The sequence below is a fragment of the Bufo gargarizans genome, chromosome 1 (genome assembly GCF_014858855.1).
Source record: "Bufo gargarizans isolate SCDJY-AF-19 chromosome 1, ASM1485885v1, whole genome shotgun sequence".
Classification (NCBI taxonomy): domain Eukaryota; kingdom Metazoa; phylum Chordata; class Amphibia; order Anura; family Bufonidae; genus Bufo; species Bufo gargarizans.
Window position 1 is genome coordinate 99,927,604 of NC_058080.1, and position 22,358 is coordinate 99,949,961.

Here is a 22,358-nt window from a genome sequence, read left to right on the forward strand (position 1 = left end):
TGTGTCTTTCTCTATTTCAGGTAATGATTCCAGTTGGGCGGGCCCTGATGGAGTACGAGGTCGTACTCAGCTTAAAGCAGCGGTGTATGTAGTGTACGGGAGTGTAATACCCCGTCACTACAGAAGGGTCACTTGTGTGCTGTCGTTCCCCCCAGTATTTATGGGGAGGTTGGTATAAAACATCTTGCTAATGTAATGCTATGTACTTCCCTGTTACTGTGAAATTTGCATGTGCAGGCCGGCTAGGGGTGTTATTCCAGCTCTGAGTCACTAGAGGGAGCTAGGGAACCCTAGTTTATATAAGGCCCAGTCAGGCAGTAGAAAGCAGGCAGACAGTGGGAGAAGGAGTAAGAGATGATACTGTGTCTGAGTCAAGGCCAGGCCATGGGCCTGTGAGAGTAAAGCAGGCCTGGAGCCTGCCGACTAGGAGAGGGTAGTATAGGCCCTGTAACCGGGTTCCGGATCCAAGGAAAAGGTTCCCCTCCTGAGTCATTAGCCGTTTTAGCCGAAACGTCATATTCAACCAGCCGGGACACAGAATAAAACAGAGGCAACCTGATGAAGCAAGAGGTACTCAAGGTAACAGAGGAGGTACTTGGTAAAGACAGATTCAAGGATACGCCAGAGATAGGGCATTAGACCTTGGAGAATAAGTCGCATGTTTCAGGACCAGTCAGGAATAGAGTGCAAGCCGCCTGTACTGCAACTCCTGTAATTAACACTCTGTAATGCACCTTGCTATAACCGGCCAGTCTGTAACTTCTATGAAACCACTGTCAACCTATGTAAAACCAACTGTCTGCAATGGAACTGCGCTTCCAATGATGTCCATGCTTGATGACTATTGACCATTCCAGTAAAGTTCCAGTTTTGGTTGGCTATCACGTGGTTACTCCATTATTCCACATAACATTACACGGCGTGTCACCGTTCAATTGACACTGGCGTCACGAACATTTATGAACTGCCTGTTCCAGTCGCTGCCCAGATTGAAGACGACAGTGAATCCCAGGTTAGTGGGTTGCCCTGCACTACAAAGCCCAGCATATCTAAGGCTACACTACTGACCCCCTGGGACACTGCACTGTAGTTTCAGCATCCATCTTCACACTGTAAGGATTTGGTCAGCATTTGGTCAGCATTGGTAAGGCAAAACAGGATAACATGTGATATTTTCATGTCTTCTGGGTTTTGGACCCACTCATTCTTTTGGCTTCCGAATCCTGATCAAATTCCAATGCAAAATACTGACCGTGTGATAGAGGCCTTATGCTCAATTTGTGTGAGTTTTGGCAATTTGCCTCTGAAATCAGCTTTATTGCATGCAGGACTTTAATGGCCTCTATCACACGGTCAGTATTTGGTCAGTTTTTTTGCATCAGTATTTGATCAATATTGGTAAGGCAAAAACAAGAGTGGGTCCAAAAAAGAGACACATGGACACTTAATGGCCCTGTAACAGACTAGTAAGGGTGGCACCAGCATTAAAAGTCACAATTTTGGCCCCATGACAGATAGGGGAGGGTGGCAAAAACATGAAGAGTCACAATAGTGGCCCCCTACACTATCCCTATCCAATATTCTACAAATAAAAGATTGCTAAAACACTGTCCCTAGCACCTGCCACTTCTCTCCCTGTGCTCAGCTCACAGTAAAATGGCGGAGAACAGACAGAATTAGGCTTTTCATAGGGATGTGACATCACAGGGGATGGCTATCTGCTGACTGGCTGGCTGCATGGCATTATGGGTCATATCTCCTTCCCAGGCTTCTTACCTTCCCTTTGTAACAGGTGTAGCCGGCATTTTAGGAAAAAATTGTTTCGATACAAAGAAGTGAGATGAAATTTAGGATTCGTTGCAAATCTGTTTCCCTGAAATTCTGATTGAATTCAATTTGTTTCACTTTGATTTGCTCAACATTAATTATGGCACATACATACCAGTGTAGTGCTCTTTTTCACAGTAATATGCAATGTTTTTCAGCAGTAAACCATCACTTATGTCAGAGACATAGGTCCAGTCAACTATAATATTCTTGATGTGATCTCTCATCTGAGTTAAAGCATATTCTTCACATGAAGTGTACTAGGAAAAAGAAGATTGTTAAAAATAATAATCAGACAGTAGATTTCATTAGTTTACGTTGTGACATAACCAGTATGCAGACTTCTGTAATACAATCAGATACTGATCAAAACGACACCTATCAACAGTAAGAAGCCAGTAACAGAAGTGGTGTACACAGTAACATAAGAAGAACGATGCTAGGAAACGTACCTTGGTCCATCTAGTCTGCAATTATGTCATTTTTATTTTTCTCTTAGGATAGCTAGATGTTCACCCCTGGCATGTATAACTTTACTTACAGTAGTTCCAACCACATCTGAAGTTTATGCTAAGCATCTACCACTTTTTCAGTAAAATAATACTTTCTGACATTGTTTCTGATCCTCCAACCACCTAATTTTAGATTGCACCCCTTGTTAACGTGTTCATGTTCTTATGACAAGCACTTCCCTCCCAAACCTTATTTAACTCATTTACATTTTTAAAGGTTTTAATGTTGCCACCTCTTCATCTTTTTTTTTTTTTTTTTTTTGCAAAGTTATGGAAATTTAATTCTTTAGGTCTTTCTTGACAAGTTTTATGTTTAAAACCTTCCACCATTTAGTAGACTGTCTTTGCACCCAACACAGAGCTGAGAAAAATAGCAGAGAGCACGCCTCCAGCACAGCTCCAAATCCTGGGCATTTGCAGGACCAGAACCTGGCAAAAGTTCATATTCACACTACTTCTTATAAGAAAAGCTCCATAAATGGCATGTTTGTGCTGTTCCCCCCCTACTTAGCCAAAACTACTAACAGTCTTATTTTAAAGTATAAATGGCATTTATTTATTTTTTTATGTGTAGGGCCAGTGATTCAAATTTATTAGGGAAATGTAAACTTGCAAACTTTAATAAAAAATAAAATAAAAAATAAAATCTATAAATGTCCCATTAGAAACACTCTGAGCATTGCTAACTAGCTTTACACTAGCGGCAGGGGAGTCCCGCATGCTGTTCCGGCGGGTGAACAGCCTGTCGGATCCGTCCTGCCGCTAGTGACCGTGTGCCTCCGGACTGCCGCTCTGTTCCCATTGACCATAATAGGGGCGGGGGCGGAGTTCCAGCGGCAGAACAGGAGCACACGGTGAGAGGCAGCCGGACTAAAAGTACGACATGCAGTACTTTTAGTCTGGCTGCCTCTTGCCGTGCGCTGCCGTGATTCTGCCGGAACTCCGCCCCTGCCCCCATTATAGTCAATGGGGAAAGAGCGGCAGTCCGGGGGCACACGTGAACTAGCGGCAGGACGGATCCGACAGGCTGTTCACCCACTGGAACAGCCTGCCGGAGTCCCCTGCCACTGATGTGAAAGTACAAAGAGAATCTGTCTTCAGCATGAACTGCACATGAAGTCAGATAACTGTAAAATGCAGAGGCTGACTTCTCCGCCTGCCTCTCCTCTTTTTCCCCCAGGTGCTGTCTACCTGAATACATAGAACATATTTTACCAAGTAATTTACTAGATTTATTACTAAGAATCCTAACCTGTTTAATCTGTTGCCAATACTTATTGCTGCCAGCTCTGCTCCCCTATTTCTTCCCTCCACATTTCTGGTTAGTAAGTAAGCGCTGGAAACAGGGCCGCCATCAGGGCAGTACTACTGGAAGGGGCTCTGCTGCAAAGAAGCAAAAAGGGGCACGCTCACAGGACAGCACAAACCTTACTGACCGCAAGAGAGAAGACAGCCTCCCCCTCCTCTCTCCAGTCCATGTGAGGAGGGTCTGAGAATGCTGCCAGACGAGCCGTGAAAACAGCCGGCAAAAAGTCTGCACCTTTCGACCTCCTATTACTGTGCCTCAAGTGCCTGCTGGAGGTAGAAATCTCAGTCCCCTCCCTGGTCCCTGCATTCTTCTTCTACACACAGCAGCAGGGGGCTAAATTAATCTGGGAGGCCATGAAGGTGCCGCCTATCACCTGCCTGTGTTGAACACAGACAAGCTTCAGTACAACAAATGTCTGTGCTCCCCTGACCTCACAGAGCCCCTGCAAATCTTATGTCCCTTGGTTGCCCTTGCCCCATCACAGATCCCTCCCTTCTATCTCACCTTTACCCCCCGCCCCCCCCCCCCTTCCCCCAGCAGAGCCCCTGCTTACTGTATCACCCTACATTACAGAAGGAGCTATGGAAATATCTCTGGAGGTTATATTAGTACTGGAGCATTATAAGAGGAGCGGCTGATATCAGTTACATGTTATGCAAATGTATATGGCGGTTTTATTAGTACTGGAGCGTTAAAAGAGGAGCGGCTGATATCAGTCACATGTTATGTAAATGTATATGGAGGTTATATCAGTACTGGAGCATTATAAGAAGAGCTGCTGATATCAATCACATGTTATGTAAATGTTCTGGAGGTTATATCAGTACTGGAGTGTTATAAGAAGAGCGGCTGATATCAATCACATGTTATGTAAATGTTCTGGAGGTTATATCAGTACTGGAGTGTTATAAGAAGAGCGGCTGATATCAATCACATGTTATGTAAATGTTTTGGAGGTTATATCAGTACTGGAGTGTTATAACAAGAGCGTCTGATATCAGGCACATATGATGTAATGTCTCTGGAGGTTATATCAGTACTGGAGTGTTATAACAAGAGCGTCTGATATCAGGCACATATGATGTAATGTCTCTGGAGGTTATATCAGTGCTGGAACGTTATAAGAGGAGTGGCTGATTTCAGTCACATATGATGTAATGTCTTTGGAGGTTATATCAGGCAGGAGCGTTATAAGAGGAGCAGCTGATATCAGTCACATATGTAAATTCCTCTGGAGGTTATATCAGTGCTGGAGCGTTATAAGAGGAGTGGCTGATATCAGCCTGGGTGGGTCACAGGGGGGCCCCAAAAAATGTTGCCTGTAAATTCCTGATGGCAACCCTGGCTGGCAAGATAGAGGGGAGTGGGCCACCACCAATCAGCGCTGTTAATAAATGTACTATGTTCCAGTTACTAAATATATAAAATAGCTTTTAGTACGTTGCCTTTAGTGCGTCGCAGGTCCCAATCGTGAAGTGGGTACAGTTCACATTCAAAGGTGTGTTTTTCAGTCGGACCGCGCTGCTCTATGGAACAGAAAATTCCTCACTCAAAATTCATTCAGATGTTGATGGATATAGGAAAGCACTCAGGCCACAGAAAGTCACCTTCTCCTCCCCTTTACAAGCTTCTGTCAAAGACCAAAAGTTTCAACAATAGTAAAGCACCGTCACACACCGGTTGAAATGAAAAGGGTTTTTTATACTCACAAGGTTAAAACGATAATAAACAGTATATAAAAGATCAAACATCCGACCCGGGTTCCGCTCCGAAAAGCTTTTTCAGGGGCATCTATTCCGCCCATTCCAGGGAGGTCTTTTTAAACCCACAGGTAGGTATACACCCCACCTCTATAAAACGTCATATTACAATCATTACAAAATATCCCCCACATGTAGGGTGTGACGTGGGTGTAATTTTCTGAATGAAAGAGGGTGGGCCTTAGGATTAGTGAACTATGATTGGTTTATAAGACGTCTTGAGTTATGTCACGTGAGGGATGTGTAAACATGAATGAGGAGTAACCACGGAGGTTTTTAAAGTAAATAGAGCATTTACTGTCTAATTTATATGAGGAGAGGAAGTTTGATGACATGTATTTATATTGTTTTTTGTTTTAGTAATATGTTATGGTTTTAAGAGTATATTTTATAATGATTGTAAGATGACGTTTTATAGAGGTGGGGCGTATACCTACCTGCGGGTTTAAAAAGACCGCCCTGGAATGGGCGGAATAGATGCCCCTGACGAAGCTTTTCGGAGCGAAGCCCGGGTCGGGTGTTATCGTTTTAACCTTGTGAGTATAATAAAACCTTTCCATTTCAACCTATGTGACGGTGCTTCACTATTGTTGCAACTTTTGGTCTTCGACAGAAGCTTGTAAAGGGGAGGAGAAGGTGGCTTTCTGTGGCCTGAGTGCTTTCCTATATCCATCAGCATCTGAATGAAGCTTGAGTGAGGAATTTTCTGTTCCGTAGAGCAGTGTGGTCCAACTAAAAAACGCAAATGTTCCAGTTACTGTCTGCACTGAATGCTGCCAACCAGCACCCTCTATCTCCCCTCTAAGCCCTGGACAGAGCAGCCATCAGAGCTGGCAGCAGATCAAATAGTCAGGGCTTTAAATATGCCACCTGCTCAGGAGGCCATGGTAAATATATAATCATTACCCTTTCCCTATTTTAAAAATAAACAAAAAAATACCTGTATGCCTTAAAAAAATATTGTGCAAGTTGGACATTTAAAAAAAAATTGTTAAATAAGAGTCATGACAAAAACTACATCTTTCATGGAAGATATAATATAGGCCTGCGGAACACAGTCAACTAGAATCAGCTGTCATAATATATATATATTTGTTCTCCAGCAGTATGCATCACTGACCTCTATACTGCTAAAGTAATTAATAAATGCTCACTGCGGAAATAAATGAGGAGGCAATTCCGTTCCATTTTGCATTTAGCCTTCTTATTCTTGCTCGCTGTGAAAGTGGCAAAGTGATCATTAGCGCCACACACAGACATTGCATTTTGCACAAGTCACTTGCTTCTTCCAATGTCAGGCGCATGTTGTCATCCTTTAAGAAAGGAAGAATGACTTTAATATAAAGCGTCATTTGTATTACAATGTAGATATTAAATAATTTTCCAAAAAGAGCTTAAATGGACTACAAATTTTTTGAAATTCATTTTGGCAGGACTGTATACAATTCCTTTCAAGCTCTTCAACACCAAGACAGCATCAGTAATGTCAAAGTGACAGCGTCATATATAGCCATGGGTAAATGGATGATAGCCAGTGGTAGCTGGCCAGCGTGGTGATGTCATACGACACCGCACACAAGATTTTGCGGGGGGTTCTTCAAGCAAGATGGCCACTACGGCCTATTTGCACTCAAATCATTAAGGTAAGTACAACTTAATTTTACCACCATTTCAGGGAAAATTGATTCTTTACCACGAAGCACAAGGAAATTTGGCTTTGCAGCCAATCAAATTTTCCCTGAAATTTGGATCAAAGTTCCTTACCTCTAAATTACTAATACCTGTAGCTCAAAAACACTTATCAGTAAAGATAAGAATTGAGGTATAATATGTGTTTACAAGGTCAGAGATCAGAGAAAAAGCATTGTATGTCCAAAGTTTGGTTGAGTTCCATCAAGCCATGTAGGAGCCTATGAAGAGCAAATGTACAGCCAAATAAACACATTTTCACAAGTAGATATATATATATACAGTACAGACCAAATGTTTGGACACACCTTCTCATTCAAAGAGTTTTCTTTATTTTCATGACTATGAAAATTGTAGATTCACACTGAAGGCATCAAAACTATGAATTAACACATGTGGAATTATATACATAACAAAAAAGTGTGAAACAACTGAAAATATGTCAAATTCTAGGTTCTTCAAAGTAGCCACCTTTTGCTTTGATTACTGCTTTGCACACTCTTAGTGGGGTGACAGAAGCCCTTTAAGATGTGACCTTTACAACATTTCGACCCCTTAACAGTGACTTCTACAGCACCCTGCTCCTTAACACTAAGCTTCACAGCTAACCGTCCCCTTAACTGTGACCTCCACCATCCCCTTCCCCCTTAACAGAGCCCTCTACAGCGCCCACTCCTTAACACTGACCTCCACAGCATCCCGCCCCCTTAACAGTGACCTCAACAGCGGCCCGTCCCCTTAACTGTGAGCTCCACAGCAGCCTGCCCCTAGGTTGGCCAGAGGTCCGGTTTTAGGCCGGATGTCCTTTTGAACAGCTCACTCTCAATACCCGTCGGCTGCTAAATGTGAAGGGCGTGGCCTAACTAGGTCAGGGGCAAGGCTTAGTGGGACCTGGGGGGGTGTTTTTAAGTCCGTCTTTTGAGGCTTGTACTTCGCAACCTTAAAGGGAACCTGTCATCTGGATTTTGGGTATAGAGCTGAGGACATGGGTTGCTAGATGGCGGCTAGCACATCCACAATACCCAGTCCCCATAGCTCTCTGTGCTTTTATTGTGTAAAAAAAAAACGATTTGATACATATGCAAATTAACCTGAGATGAGTCAGAGCTTAAAAATATAACTCTTCTCTGGTTACACAAGTAAGATATGACTCTTTTATGTTAATTTGCATAAAAGGCGGGAAGTAAAAAAATGCATAATACTTATTGAATTTGTCTGCAAATTAAATTAAAAGTGTAATTTATATGTTTAGGGTAACACAATGAACATTTAGAAACGCTCAGTGAGGGTAGCATAGTAGAGGTGACAGGTTCCCACAGCTCCCTGCCCCTTTAAAGCTGACCTACAGCAGTGAAGAAAAATGGCTGGGTTGTTATGGAAACCTAGTGTAAAACTGTGTATGTGGAGACTAGGGGCCTGCGAGCTTCTATTGGCTGAGAAGGGTCATGTGACCATGTGTAGGGCAGTTGGGATATGAAGAGAAAGATCTGCAGGCTTCTATTGGCTAATGTAGGTCATGTGATGTGCCATATTTCCATTTTTGGGAAATATCTCAGGAACGGTACGTCCTGGAGAGCTTAGACCCGGTCTAAAACCTTCCCGGACACCCGATGTACATGTGTGCCAAATGTTGTGATTGTAAATGCGACAGTGCGAATTCTTTTAGCGGACATACATCTATATATATAAAGAAGGACGTATATATGTGTGTGTGTGTATGTTCCGCAATCACTCAAAAACGCAAGCATCGATTTCAACGGAACTTGGTATACACATCCCTTGCTACCTGGAAAGAAATCTTGTGGGGGTCACAGCTCTCTAGGACGTACTGTTCCTGAGATTTTCCCAAAAAATGACCTACATTAGCCAATACAAGCCTGCAAGTCTTTCTCTTCATATCCTAACTGCAATACACACGGTCACATGTCCCTTATTAGCCAATAGAAGCTCGCAGGCCCTTAGTCTCCACATACACACAGTTTTACTCCAGGTTTCCATAACAACCCAGCCATTTTTCTTCACTGCTGTAGGTCAGCTTTAGGCTAGGGCTACACGACGACATGTGTCGGCCGACAATAGGTCGCACGACACATAGGGCACAACTACGCTGCTACATGTGTCGCGCAACATTGATGTCGCATGACAATTTTTATAATGATGGTCTATGGTGTTGCACTGCGACGCGACAGTCGCAGAAAAATCTATCTTGTCACCAGAGCCTATCATTATAAAATTGTTGAGACAAAATGTTGCACGACACATATCGTCGTGTAGCCCTAGCATTAAAGGGGCGGGCACTGTGGAGGTCACTGTTAAAGAGGCATTCACTGTGGATGTTACTGTTAAGGGGGCAGGCCGCTGTGGAGGTCACTGTTAAAGGGTCGGACACTGTGGAGATCACTGTTAAGCGGGCAGGAGCCACTATTAAAGGGGCAACTGCTGTGGAGGTCACTGTTAAGGCAGCAGGGTACTGTGAGGTCACTGTTAAGGCAGCAGGGTACTGTGGTGGTCATTGTTAAGGGGGTGGGCCCCTGAGGAGGTCACTCTCAAGGGAGTGGGGTGCTCTGAAACTCACTGTTAAAGGGACGGGCTGCTGCGAAGGTCAAAGTTAATGGGATGGGCTTCTGTGGAGGTCCCATTTTAAAGTGGCGGGGCACTGTGTGGGGGGGGCATCAGTGTTAAGGGGTGGGGGAGTGTGGAGTTCACTGTTAAAGGGGTGGGGTGCTGTAGAGGTCCCTGTTATGGGGATACTGTTGATATCTTTTAACAACACACACATTAAATGAAATTGATGAAATATACCTGTGCGAAGCCGGGTCCTTCTGCTAGTAAAATATATACTAAAGGCATAACATGAAACTCTTGGGCCCTCTTGCAGAAATCTGTAACAGGTTCCCACACCTAGCAGGTGTGATATATGATACTGTGATTTTCTTATGCAGCCTCTAAGGCCTAGGTGCAACTCATACCTATAGCTATGCCCCAAAATAAGAAGAGCCATTGATTTAAGTAGAAGATGAACCTCACTGCTGCTCCAATCCCCAGATTAGTTCTCTCTACTACATGCAGACTGTACCTGTATGGGTTTAGGTTCAGCATGTATTCTCAGCGCCATTGAACATGCAACAACACAAGTGATTGCCCGGGCATCTTTAAGATGTGTAGGAAGAAGGGAAATGCTTTTCTGCACCTATGGAAGAGAGGTAAACTTTAAATCTGTTAGTTTAGTTTATACCATTGCTATAAGGCCTCTTGCACACGACAGTATGTATTTTCCGTTTCCATTCCATTTTTCGCTTTCCGTTTGTGGTCCGTATGTGGAACCATTCACTTTAATGGGTCCTTAAAAACAACGGAAGGTACTCCGTATGCATTCCGTTTCCATATTTCCATATTTCTGTTCCATTCAAAGATAGATTATGTCCTATTATTGCCCGCAAATCACGTTCCGGTGCTCCATTCAAGTCAATGGTTCCACAAAAAAACGAATGCATACGGTATGTATCCGTTTTTGCGGAACCATCTATTGAAAATTTTATGCCCAGACCAATTTTTTTATGTACTTACTGTTTAAACATTATTGTATGCTTCAATTTCTGTTTGCGATCCGCAAAAAACGGATCACAAACAGAAACCAAACGGAAAAACGGAACAGCAAAATGGAATGGAAGTGGAACAGAAACGGAAACACTACTGAAACAAAAAAAAAAGAAAAACTATATTATAGCACAAATTTGATTTTCAACAGCACAGTTTGGATTGAGACCGGTATATTAAATGGGTGGTTTTAGGGTACATCCACACATTATTAGGCCTCTTTCACACGGGCATCCCGGATTTGCTCCGGATGCGTCACGTGTGCATTGCGGGAATGCGCACGCAATTTCAGTCATTTTTCACTGCGATTGCGTTGTTCAGTTTTTATCGCGCGGGTGCAATGCGTTTTGCACGAGCGTGATAAAAAACTGAATGTGGTACCCAGACCCGAACCCGGACTTCTTCACTGAAGTTCGAGTTTGGGTTAGGTGTTCTGTAGATTTTATTATTTTCCCTTATAACATGGTAATAAGCGAAAATAATAGCATTCTTAATACAGAATGCTTAGTAAAATGTGGATTGAGGGGTTAAAAAAATAAAATAAATGTATTCACCTCATCCACTTGTTTGCGCACCTGGCATCGTCTTCTTTCTTCTTCCTTCAGGACCTTCAAAAGAACTTTTGATGACGTAATGGCGCTCACCACTTGGTGAGTGCGGTGACAGCGCAGGTCCTGCTGAATGAAGATAGAAGATCCTTCTATCTTTTTTATTTTTTAACCCCTCAATCGACATTTTACTAAGCATTCTGTATTAAGAATGCTATTATTTTCCCTTATAACCATGTTATAAGGGAAAATAATACTGTGAATTTACGTTAATGGGGTCCGGGGTTGCTCATCACTATCATCTCCTAGCAAACATGCGTGAAAATCGCACCGCATCTGCACTTGCTTGCGATTTTCATGCGAGGAACCAAACGGAACCGTTATGTGTCCCCATAGACATGTATTAGGATGGAACAACACTTAATGCCTCTTAAACGCTTCCGTTTTGCATCCTGTCCTAAAATTCCGTTATATTCCATTATAACTCTGTAATAATGGAACCTATAACGGGATTCCGTAATACCAATGCGGACCCGCCCTTATGCACATTTGACATCTGTTTTAGCCATTTCGTGAGGTCCGTTATTTTAGATGGTAATAAAAGTCCTACACGCAGTGATGTGAACTCGCCCTAAGGGCTCGTTCATCCGAATGTGTGAAGCCCCCGCCTGTGCTGTGGACCGCAAATTGCGGTCCGCAATGCACGGGCACCGTTCGTGGGGCATGCACATGGGGATCGCAGACCCATTCACTTGAATGGGTCTGCGATCCTTCCGTTCCGCAAAAAGATAGAGCAAGTTCTATCTTTTTGCGGTGCGGAAGCGCGGAACGGAACCCCAGAAAGCACTCCGTAGTGCTTCCCTAGTGTTCCGTTCTTCCGTTCCGCATCTCCGGATTTGCGGACCCATTGAAATTAGCGGAACGGTGCCCGTGTATTGTGGATCCGCAAATGCGGTCCGCAATACGGCAACGGGCATCACACATTCGTGTGAACGAGCCCTAAGTGGGTAAAATTTGTACCTGCTCCTTCCAGTCCATCTTCTTCAGAAGTTCAGAGAGAGGGTTGGATGAGTTATGTCGCTGAAACCTAATGATTGCTTTTGGAGCTGAGTTAAACATTTCCGTTATCTAAAGAAAGAAGAAAACAGGATTCTAGGCTTTAATATGCATTTCACATGCAACACTTTAATTAGGCTACATGACCACGACCGTATGTGTTTTGCGGATCCGCAAATTGCAGATCCGCAAAAAAAACGGATGACATCCGTATGCCATCTGTTTTTTTTTGTGGATCCATTGTAACAATGCCTAAAACGGACAAGAATAGGACATGTTCTATTTTTTTCACAGAGTTATGGAACGGACATACTGATGCGGTGTGCTGTTTGCATTTTTTGCGGACCCATTGAAATGAATGGGTCCGCATCCTATCCGCCCAAAAAACTGAACGGACACAGAAACAAACAACGTTCGTGTGCATGAGGCCTTATAGCAATAATGAAATAAGACCTTGTTGCCCCTTCCTGAAATGAATCATTTATAACGGGGCCTCCATTCCCGCGCTGCAAGCCCAGGAGGAGCACAGAGGAAAGTGGGAGTCGGAGTGGCTCTGTCAATGACAGTTCACAAAAATCATAGTGGCAATCCTCACACTGATGCTCCCTAGAGCTGCACAGTGACAGCATGGATCACCATTTCCTCCCTCGGGGCCCACCTTGATGTAGTTGGGGTGCCCTTAGTGTCTAGCGTTTTGTAAGGTTGCAAGGCTGGAGTTGTATATTGTGTCTGGTGGATGGTGCTAGAGTCTGTAACTAGTCCAGTGGTAGGAAATAAATAAGTCTCTACTAAATTGCAAAATGGGAATTGTAGTACAAACCGGATTCCCAAAAAGTTGGGACACTATACAAATTGTGAATAAAAACTGAATGCAATGATGTGGAGGTGCCAACTTCTAATATTTTATTCAGAACAGAACATAAATCACGGAACAAAAGTTTAAACTGAGAAAATGTACCATTTTTAGGGAAAAATATGTTGAATCAGAATTTCATGGTGTCAACAAATCCCCAAAAAGTTGGGACAAGGCCATTTTCACCACTGTGTGGCATCTCCCCTTCTTCTTAAAACACTCAACAGACGTCTGGGGACCGAGGAGACCAGTTTCTCAAGTTTAGAAATAGGAATGCTCTCCCATTCTTGTCTAATACAGGCCTCTAACTGTTCAATCGTCTTGGGCCTTCTTTGTTGCACCTTCCTCTTTATGATGCGCCAAATGTTCTCTATAGGTGAAAGATCTGGACTGCAGACTGGCCATTTCAGTACCTGGATCCTTCTCCTACGCAGCCATGATGTTGTGATTGATGCAGAATGTGGTCTGGCATTATCTTGTTGAAAAATGCAGGGTCTTCCCTGAAAGAGATGACGTCTGGATGGGAGCATATGTTGTTCTAGAACCTGAATATCTTTTTCTGCATTGATGGTGCCTTTCCAGACATGCAAGCTGCCCATGCCACACGCACTCATGCAACCCCATACCATCAGAGATGCAGGCTTCTGAACTGAGCGTTGATAACAACTTAGGTTGTCCTTGTCCTCTTTGGTCCGGATGACATGGCGTCCCAGATTTCCAAAAAGAACTTCGAATCGTGACTCGTCTGACCACAGTTTGCCACACTCCATTTTAAATGATCCCTGGCCCAGTGAAAACGCCTGAGCTTGTGGATCTTGCTTAGAAATGGCTTCTTCTTTGCACTGTAGAGTTTTAGCTGCCAACGGCGGATGGCACGGTGGATTGTGTTCACTGACAATGGTTTCTGGAAGTATTCCTGAGCCCATTCTGTGATTTTCTTTACAGTAGCATTCCTGTTTGTGGTGCAGTGTCGTTTAAGGGCCCGGAGATCACAGGCATCCAGTATGGTTTTACGGCCTTGACCCTTACGCACAGAGATTGTTCCAGATTCTCTGAATCTTCGGATGATGTTATGCACAGTTGATGATGATAGATGCAAAGTCTTTGCAATTTTTCGCTGGGTAACACCTTTCTGATACTGCTCCACTATCTTTCTGCGCAACATTGTGGGAATTGGTGGTCCTCTACCCATCTTGGCTTCTGAGAGACACTGCCACTCTGAGAAGCTCTTTTTATACCCAATCATGTTGCCAATTGACCTAATTAGTGTTACTCGGATTAAACGTTTGATCTGTCATCTACGTTCTATTACAAATAAAATATTGACATTTGCCATCTTCACATCATTGCATTCAGTTTTTATTCACAATTTGTTTAGTGTCCCAACTTTTTTGGAATTCGGTTTGTACTTCCAGTGGTTAAAAGATAAAAATAATCACAATGCAATTCCTCCCCAATAGCAATGTATGGTTAGCAATAAGGTGGCAATAAGGTTCTTGCAAACTTTTCTGTAATTCCCAGGCTGAGGGGTATAGAATTAAGATACGGTTGGCCAGAACTGTGTCAATGTGTGAAGAATGTACTGTATTGGCAATGTCCCCTTTCCCAGCTGCAAAGTCTGTCAGCCCTAAATGAGTACAATACCTGGCTGATTCTAGTGCATGACCACGTAGATTCTGGATCTTCTAGTTCTTCCTTTCCTCTCTCTGGAGTACTGTAGAGTAGAGATGGCTTTCTTGATGCAAATGTCTCAAAGATTGTGGTTCTCTGGGACACAGGCTTAGTTCTCTGAGGAGTGAGCACATGTAGCTTCTCTCCCTCATCTAGCACACAACACTCACAAACTGAACTAGGGGCGGACCTAAGTCCATCTCCAAGCTTCCTAATACAGAACTATTGATAGAAACAATTCAGTAAATCAGATCAATCCATTAAACCTATTATAACGAGAAAGCCATTTGCAGTTATCCTGTTCTGGGGTACTGTACCCGTGGCTGTATAGCAGCTGCTTGGGCACCTTATAGTGTATGTAAAAACCTTCATTAGTATGGCACTTTTCAGCTTTAGTGTTAATCAGGGGTGTTGCTAGGTTAAAATATTCGGGGCCTGGGTAATGTTTTGTCCCACTCTCCAAATGTCCTGCCTGCCAGTTTATACAACTGTATTGCCATCCTTAGGACAGCAATACAATTGAATCAAATGCACTGGAAGAGCTGAAGGACCTGTGATGACATCACAGGTCATGTGACCAGTAAAACAGGCAGTGGTTGAGAAGGACCTGCGATGATGTCACCATCATGTGACCAGTGCAGAGAGGACGGCAGTAATGAGGAGAAGACCTGGGGGAAGACGCTGTGGTGATGTCTGCTACATGAGGACAGGTAAATGAAGTGAGAGGCAGAGCAATGCTGGGAGTTGTGGTTATTTAACTGGCACTGTATGTTAAGGCTGAAGGGAGGGATGTTATTTACATGGGACTGTGTGTTGGAGGTGGCAGGGGGTCATATTATTTACATGGGACTGTATGTTGATAGTGGTTGTGGGAGAGAGCCATGTTATTTACATAGGACTGTATGTTGATGGCGGCTGTAGGAGGGAGTGATGTTATTTACATTGGACTGTATATTGAAGGTGGCTGGGGCACAGTGATGTTATTTACATGGGACTGTATGTTGATGGCATCTGTGGGAGGGGATGATGTTATTTACATGGGACTGCATGTTGGAGACGGCTGTGGGAGGGAGTGATGTTATTTACATGGGACTGTATGTTGGAGGGGGCTGGGGTAGGGTGATGTTTTTTTACATGGGACTATATGTTGATGGCGGCTTAGGGAGGGGATTATGTTATTTACATGAGACTGTATGTTAGAGGCAGCTGTGGGAGGGAGTGATGTGATTTACATGGGACTGTATGTCGGAGGGGGCTGGGGCAGGGTGATGTTATTTACATGGGACTATATGTTGATGGCGGCTGTGGGAGGGGATGATGTTATTTACATGGGACTGTATGTTGGAGGCGACTGTGGAAGGGAGTGAAGTTATTTACATGGGACTGTATTTTGGAGAGGGCTGGGGCAGTGTGATGTTATTTAAATGGGACTGTATGTTTATGGCGGCTGTGGGAAAGGATAATTTTATTTACATGGGACTGTATGTTAGAGGAGGCTGTGGGAGGGAGTGATGTTATTTACATGGGACTGTATGTCAGAGGGGGCTGGGACAGGGTGATGTTATTTAAATAGGACTGTATGTTGATGGCGGCTGTGGAAGCGGATGATGTTATTTACATGGGACTGTATGTTGGAGGTGGCTGTGGGAGGGAGTGATGTTATTTACATGGGACTGTATACCAAAGGGGGCTGGGGCAGGGTGATGTTATTTACATGGGACTGTATGTTGATGGCGGCTATGGAAGGGGATGATGTTATTTACATGGGACTGTATGTTGGAGGAGTCTGTGGGAGGGAGTGATGTTATTTACATGAGAGTGTATGTTGGAGGGGGCTGGGGCAGAGTGATGTTTTTTAAATGGGACTGTATGTTGATGGCGGCTGTGGAAAGGGATGATGTTATTTACATGGGACTGTATGTTGAAGGCAGCTGGGAAGGACGTGATGTTATTTACATAGGACTGTATGTTGAAGGCGGCTGGGGGAGAGAGTGATGTTATTGACACGGGACTGAATGTTGAGGGGTGATGTTTACATGGGATTGCATGTTGGAGGCAGCTGGGGAGGAGGTAATGTTATTTACATGGGACTGAATTTTGGAGGGTGCTGGAGAGATGGTGTGATGTTATTTACATGAGACTCTATGGCGGAGAGAGGGAAATAGTGTTATTTACATGGGACTATATATTGGAGGGGCTGAAGAAAGGGGAGTGGTGCTATTTACATGGGACTGTACTTTGGAGGGGCTGAAGGGAGGGGCAGTGATGTTATTTACATAAGACTGTATGGTAGAGGGAGGAATATAACTACAGGGGGCACTGCAGGGTGAGAATTATAACAGTAGGGGGCATTATAAATACTGGGGGCACTTCAGGGTGAGAATTATAACAGTAGGGGCAGTATAAATACTGGGGGCACTGTAGGGGTATTATAAATCCAGGGGACATTATAGGCGTTCTTATTAACACTGGGGGCTGTATAGGAGGGACTTATAGATCCGCATTATTTCTTTTAAGAGCACTATGGGGGGCCTTATTATTACTGAGGGATCTGTAGAGAGCTTTATTACCACTTGGAGAACAATACGGGTGTCTTATTTCTACTTGGGGCTCTGTGAGGGCATTTTTAATACTGGAGGGCTCTTCTACTAATGGAGGAACTCTTGGGGAGCATTATCACGGGTGGGGGCACTGTAGGGGGCAGTATTACTAATGAGGGCATTCTAGAAGGGAATTACTATTGGTGGGACTATAAGGAGCACTATTACTATGGGGGTCTCTAATTTTCCCTCAGGATAGTATTTGGGGGTATTGGAGAGCACAGCGAGCAGCAGGATGACACTGCGGGGACTCCAGGTTGGGGGATGATGATAGAAATGTGAGGAAGCTAAGATGTCCGTGTGTCACACTCTGTAGAGACGAGGCTTCTGAAAGAAGTTGTCCGGACTGAATGAACAAGAAGATGACAGAGAAGATCTACATCAGAGGAGACGTCACCCGGGAGGACCTGGTTGTGAGAGGTATGTGCTGCTGTAAAGTGAGTACAGGAAGGTGCGGGGGAGGGTCGATTTAGAGAACTGGGCCATATACATTGGGGCTTGAAACCCAGATCTTTTGAGACCCTAGCAACACCCCTGGTGTCAATTATTCTAAACCATAAAACATTCACTATATGAGACTAGTCCATAAACGTGTTCTTACCATTGTCTTGGTTTTAAGTGAAGATATGATGTGGTATCCATAAACCCTGAGGTGATCAGACTCCTGTCCAGCAGTAAGCACAACATCAAGGTTGTTTCCCAGAGAATCTAACATTAGCAGATTTAAAAAATATGTTTGCTGAGGATTCATTCCTTTATCAGAAACCATTAAAAAGTAAGGAGACTGGTCTCTGAGAAAAGATTTCCATTGCGAAGAGTGAAAGTTTGAGAATAAGTATACGGTTGTGTTCGCATTTTTCTCCAGATGAATTATCAACTGAGTACGCCAGGACTTTATCTCAGGATATTGGGAATATGTTGGTTCCATGTCCTGTGAATGGCACAAAACACATCTATAAGAGAAGCAGTGGCGGTGACGCATTTCTTCATGGCTGCATGATTGAAGATTTTCCGTTTAGAGTGAAAATTGGATTTTTTTTTAGTTTTCCAGCATTAGTAAAGTGCAGCTGCTAGGATTTTGTGTATAGAGCTGAGGACATGGGTTGCTAGATGGCCGCTAGCACACCTGCAATGCCCAGTCCCCATAGCTCTGTGTGCTTTTATTGTGTAAAAAAAAACGATTTGATACACATGCAAATTAACCTGAGATGAGTCCTGTATGTGAGAGGAGTCAGGAACAGGACTCATCGCAGGTTAATTTGCATATGTATCAAATCAGGTTTTTTACACAATAAAAGCACACAGAGCTATGGGGACTGGATATTGCAGATCTGCTAGTGGCCATCTAGCAACACATGTCCTCTGCTCTATACACAAAATCCCGGTGACAGGTTCCCTTTAACCCCTTAAGGACTCAGCCCTATTTCACCTTAAGGACTTGGCCATTTTTTGAAAATCTGACCAGTGTCACTTTAAGTGCTGATAACTTTAAAACACTTTGACTTATCCAGGCCATCCCCAGGCTGTACGGGGACACGGCAGGGCGCAGAAGGAAAGGAATGCCATACGGTTTTTGGAAGGCAGATTTTGCTGGGCTGTTTTTTTTTACACCATGTCCTATTTGAAGCCCCCCTGATGCACCCCTAGAGTAGAAACTCCAAAAAAGTGACCCCATTTTAGAAACTACGGGATAGGGTGGCAGTTTTGTTGGTACTAGTTTAGGGTACATATGATTTTTGGTTGCTCTATATTACACTTTTTGTGCAGCAAGATAACAAGAAATAGCTTTTTTGGCACAGTTTTTTTTTTGTTATTTGCAACATTCATCTGACAGGTTAGATCATGTGGTATTTTCATATAGCAGGTTGTCACGGATGCGGCGATACCTAATATGTATACAATTTTTTTATTTATGAAAGTTTTACACAATGATTTCATTTTATAAACAGAGACATTTTAGTGTCTCCATAGTCTGAGAGCCATAGTTTTTTCAGTTTTGGGGCGATTATCTTAGGTAGGGTCTTATTTTTTGTGGGATGAGATGACAGTTTGATTGGCACTATTTTGGGGTGCATTTGACTTTTTGATCGCTTGCTATTACACTTTTTTGACAAAAAATAGCTTTTTTTACACCGTTTTTATTTTTATTTTTTACGGTAGTCACCTAAGGGGTTAGGTCATGTGATATTTTTATAGAGCCGGTCGATACTGATGCGGCGATACCTAATATGTATTAAATTTTTTTTATTTATGTAAGTTTTACACAATGATTTTATTTTTGAAACAAAAAAATCATGTTTTAGTGTTTCCATAGTCTAAGAGCCATAGTTTTTTTTCAGTTTTTGGGCGATTATCTTGGGTAGGGTATGATTTTTTGCAGGATGAGACGGTTTGATTGGTACTATTTTGGCATACATGCGACTTTTTTGATCACTTTTATTACCTTTTTGGGAAGTACGTTTTTTTTTTTTATGGTGTTCACCGTGCGGGGAAAGTAAGATCCAGTGGGTCTGATGTCTGTATAATACAGTACAGTACCCTATATAGTGTATTGTACTGTATTTTACTTACACTTTGTCTGAACAGATCTAAGCCTTTAGCACAGATCTGTTCACCACCTGAGAAGGCGTCCTGTTGCCATGGGAACCTTCCCCGTCTGCTCGGTTGTGTCCACAACTGAGCAGACGGGGAAGGGTCAGGAGGGGAGCTCTGACACTGACTGTTATCCTTTTCCATACAGCGGTCCGTACAGAGTCTGAGTCGGATCAGGAGGAGGACGCTGACCTCGCAATGTGCTGACACTCTGGTATATACCCACTGGACACCAATGAATTTTCAAGAGGAGGCAGGCGATCGCAATCCCGCCTGCCTCCCGCACCGCCCGCACCGCCAACAACCCCCCCCCTGCACCACCCACCGGCATAAAATCATTCAGGGGTGCAGGGGGGGTGAAAAATCTACATTTTGGGCATTTTAAAGTTTCTGATCCCTGCGGTCAGGGACCGCGGGGATCAGAAACTGCAGAAAGCGCAGCAAACTGCAGGTCTGAATTGACCTGCGGTTTGCGGCGATAGCCGATAAGGGGGGTCATCGGTACCCGTACGCCTTAAGGGGTTAAAGAGGTTGTCTCACCTCAGACATTGGGGGCATATCACTAGGATATGCACCCAAAGTCTGATAGGTGCGGGTCCCACCTGCATCTATACTTACAATACAGCCTGAATAGTGAAGGAGGGTGCACCGCACATGCGCAGCCGCCCTCCATTCATTTCTATGGGAGCACCGAAAATAGCTGAGCAACAGGATCAGATACGGTCTTAGAGATTCTGTCCAACAGGATTGGTTGACAATGAAAAGTGTATGGGGTGTCCGGACTCACCGCCATTGGCAGAGGTCAAGGAAAAGAGGGATTGGGTATATGAGATATAATCATGCCCTGTCCTTTTCTCTAGAAAAGATAGGATGCTGCCAGAGAGGTCTCATCATTGAAATAAACATGCACGCTATGCCTATCTTGCATATTTATGGTAGAATCAGGATAAACCGATGGTGGACAAATGATGGTTTGGTTGACAATTATGTAAAGAGGTTGTCCAGGATCTTACTATATATGGCCTATACTCAGGATAGGCAGTCAGTATCTTAAACATCTGATTGGTGGGGGGTGCAGAATGTGAGACATTTCAGAATAGATTCCTCCAATGTATAGTAGATGGAGGTGGTTACTCCAGAGCTGCTCCTTTTTGCGTGAATGGGAGCAGTGTTGTGTAACCAGCTCCATCCATGACACAACTGATGGAGCTGTGTAGTTCTAGCTTCAGAGCTGCCCCAAAACAGCTGACTGATGGGTGTTGGAAACCAGCCAATGAGGTATTGATGGCCTATCCTGAGGATAAGATATCAATAGTAATATCTTGGACAACACCTTTAATGTGTATGGTCAGCTTCAGGTCACTAAAGGCTGCCTACTACTGTATTTAGTCGATATGTGTATTTCTCTTGCATGTTCTGACATGACACTATGCCCATTTGGGCTAAGCAGTAGTTACCAACCTGGAAGAAGACAACAACATATCTTGCTCCTTTGTCTGTAAAATTAAGCAAGAAACGTTCCACCAAGAAGAAGAAATGCAAACTCTGTCCTTTCTTCAGGGATTTATCCAAAGCACAGGATAATAATAGGGAATCTCCATCAATGACAAAAACATCCGATTCTACATAATCATTAAGAAGACTTGCATACCTAGCGGAAGGAAAAGAACACGTGTAGTACACTGTACACTTACTAGTTGGTTTTGCAACACAGTATGTGCCTAAAATACAATAAGTTTGCCCAAAGTATGTAAATATTCTTTTGATTTGTAACCAGCCAACATGACACAAGATTGTCACATTGAAAAACTATAAGTATCATGACTAACTAGGTATACTCGGGGACACCTCTCCCAGTACCAGGTCCAGTACATAGGCACACAGAGCTGTGCCTTCAGTGGTTCCATGGAACTGAGATTCAGGCTGTGCCAAGGGCATGTTAGGGGTGCAGTGGTGGTAGAGTATACTAGAACTGAAAACTATTTCAGCAAATAGTTGAAGTACACATTTCTTAGGCTAGTTTTACACTACTGTTAAAATCTCCCGCAGGCTGTTTCAGCAGAGGAACAGCCTGCAGGAGTAAATCGTATCTGCCTTTCCCAGCTGCAGCCCATTGACTATAATTGGACCCGGCAGGGATGCAGTCTGTTTCCGGCATTTATGCTGAGATTTAGCCAAACAAAAAACTTTGAAAGCCGTCTGGTCACAGGGTCGGCTTTGGATGAAAATAAAACACCAAAAGAGCAGGGTTTTCACCGCATAGGAGATATTTTTTAAGATTTTAATAGTTTGGACTTTTTCGGATGTGGTAATATGTAGTATGTTTATTTTTTCATTGTTTATA

At 43.5% G+C, this 22,358-nt stretch overlaps 1 protein-coding gene across 4 annotated transcripts in view; it reads right to left on the reverse strand.

Annotated features, from left to right (window-relative positions):
• Window positions 1-22,358, reverse strand: part of DDX60 (DExD/H-box helicase 60) — a 646,547-nt gene that overhangs the window by 528,722 nt on the left and 95,467 nt on the right. For all 4 annotated transcript variants that reach the window (XR_006390268.1, XM_044296988.1, XM_044296981.1 and 1 more), the window contains exons 4-9: window positions 21,476-21,665; window positions 18,024-18,353; window positions 12,263-12,370; window positions 10,174-10,287; window positions 6,563-6,721; window positions 1,943-2,087 (exon numbers count right to left, since the gene is read on the reverse strand). Coding sequence is in view for 3 of the 4 variants with exons in the window: in XM_044296988.1 (XP_044152923.1) it covers window positions 1,943-2,087; window positions 6,563-6,721; window positions 10,174-10,287; window positions 12,263-12,370; window positions 18,024-18,353; window positions 21,476-21,665 (1,046 nt within the window). In the remaining variant the exon portion in view is untranslated. The remainder of the gene's footprint in view (window positions 1-1,942; window positions 2,088-6,562; window positions 6,722-10,173; window positions 10,288-12,262; window positions 12,371-18,023; window positions 18,354-21,475; window positions 21,666-22,358) is intronic.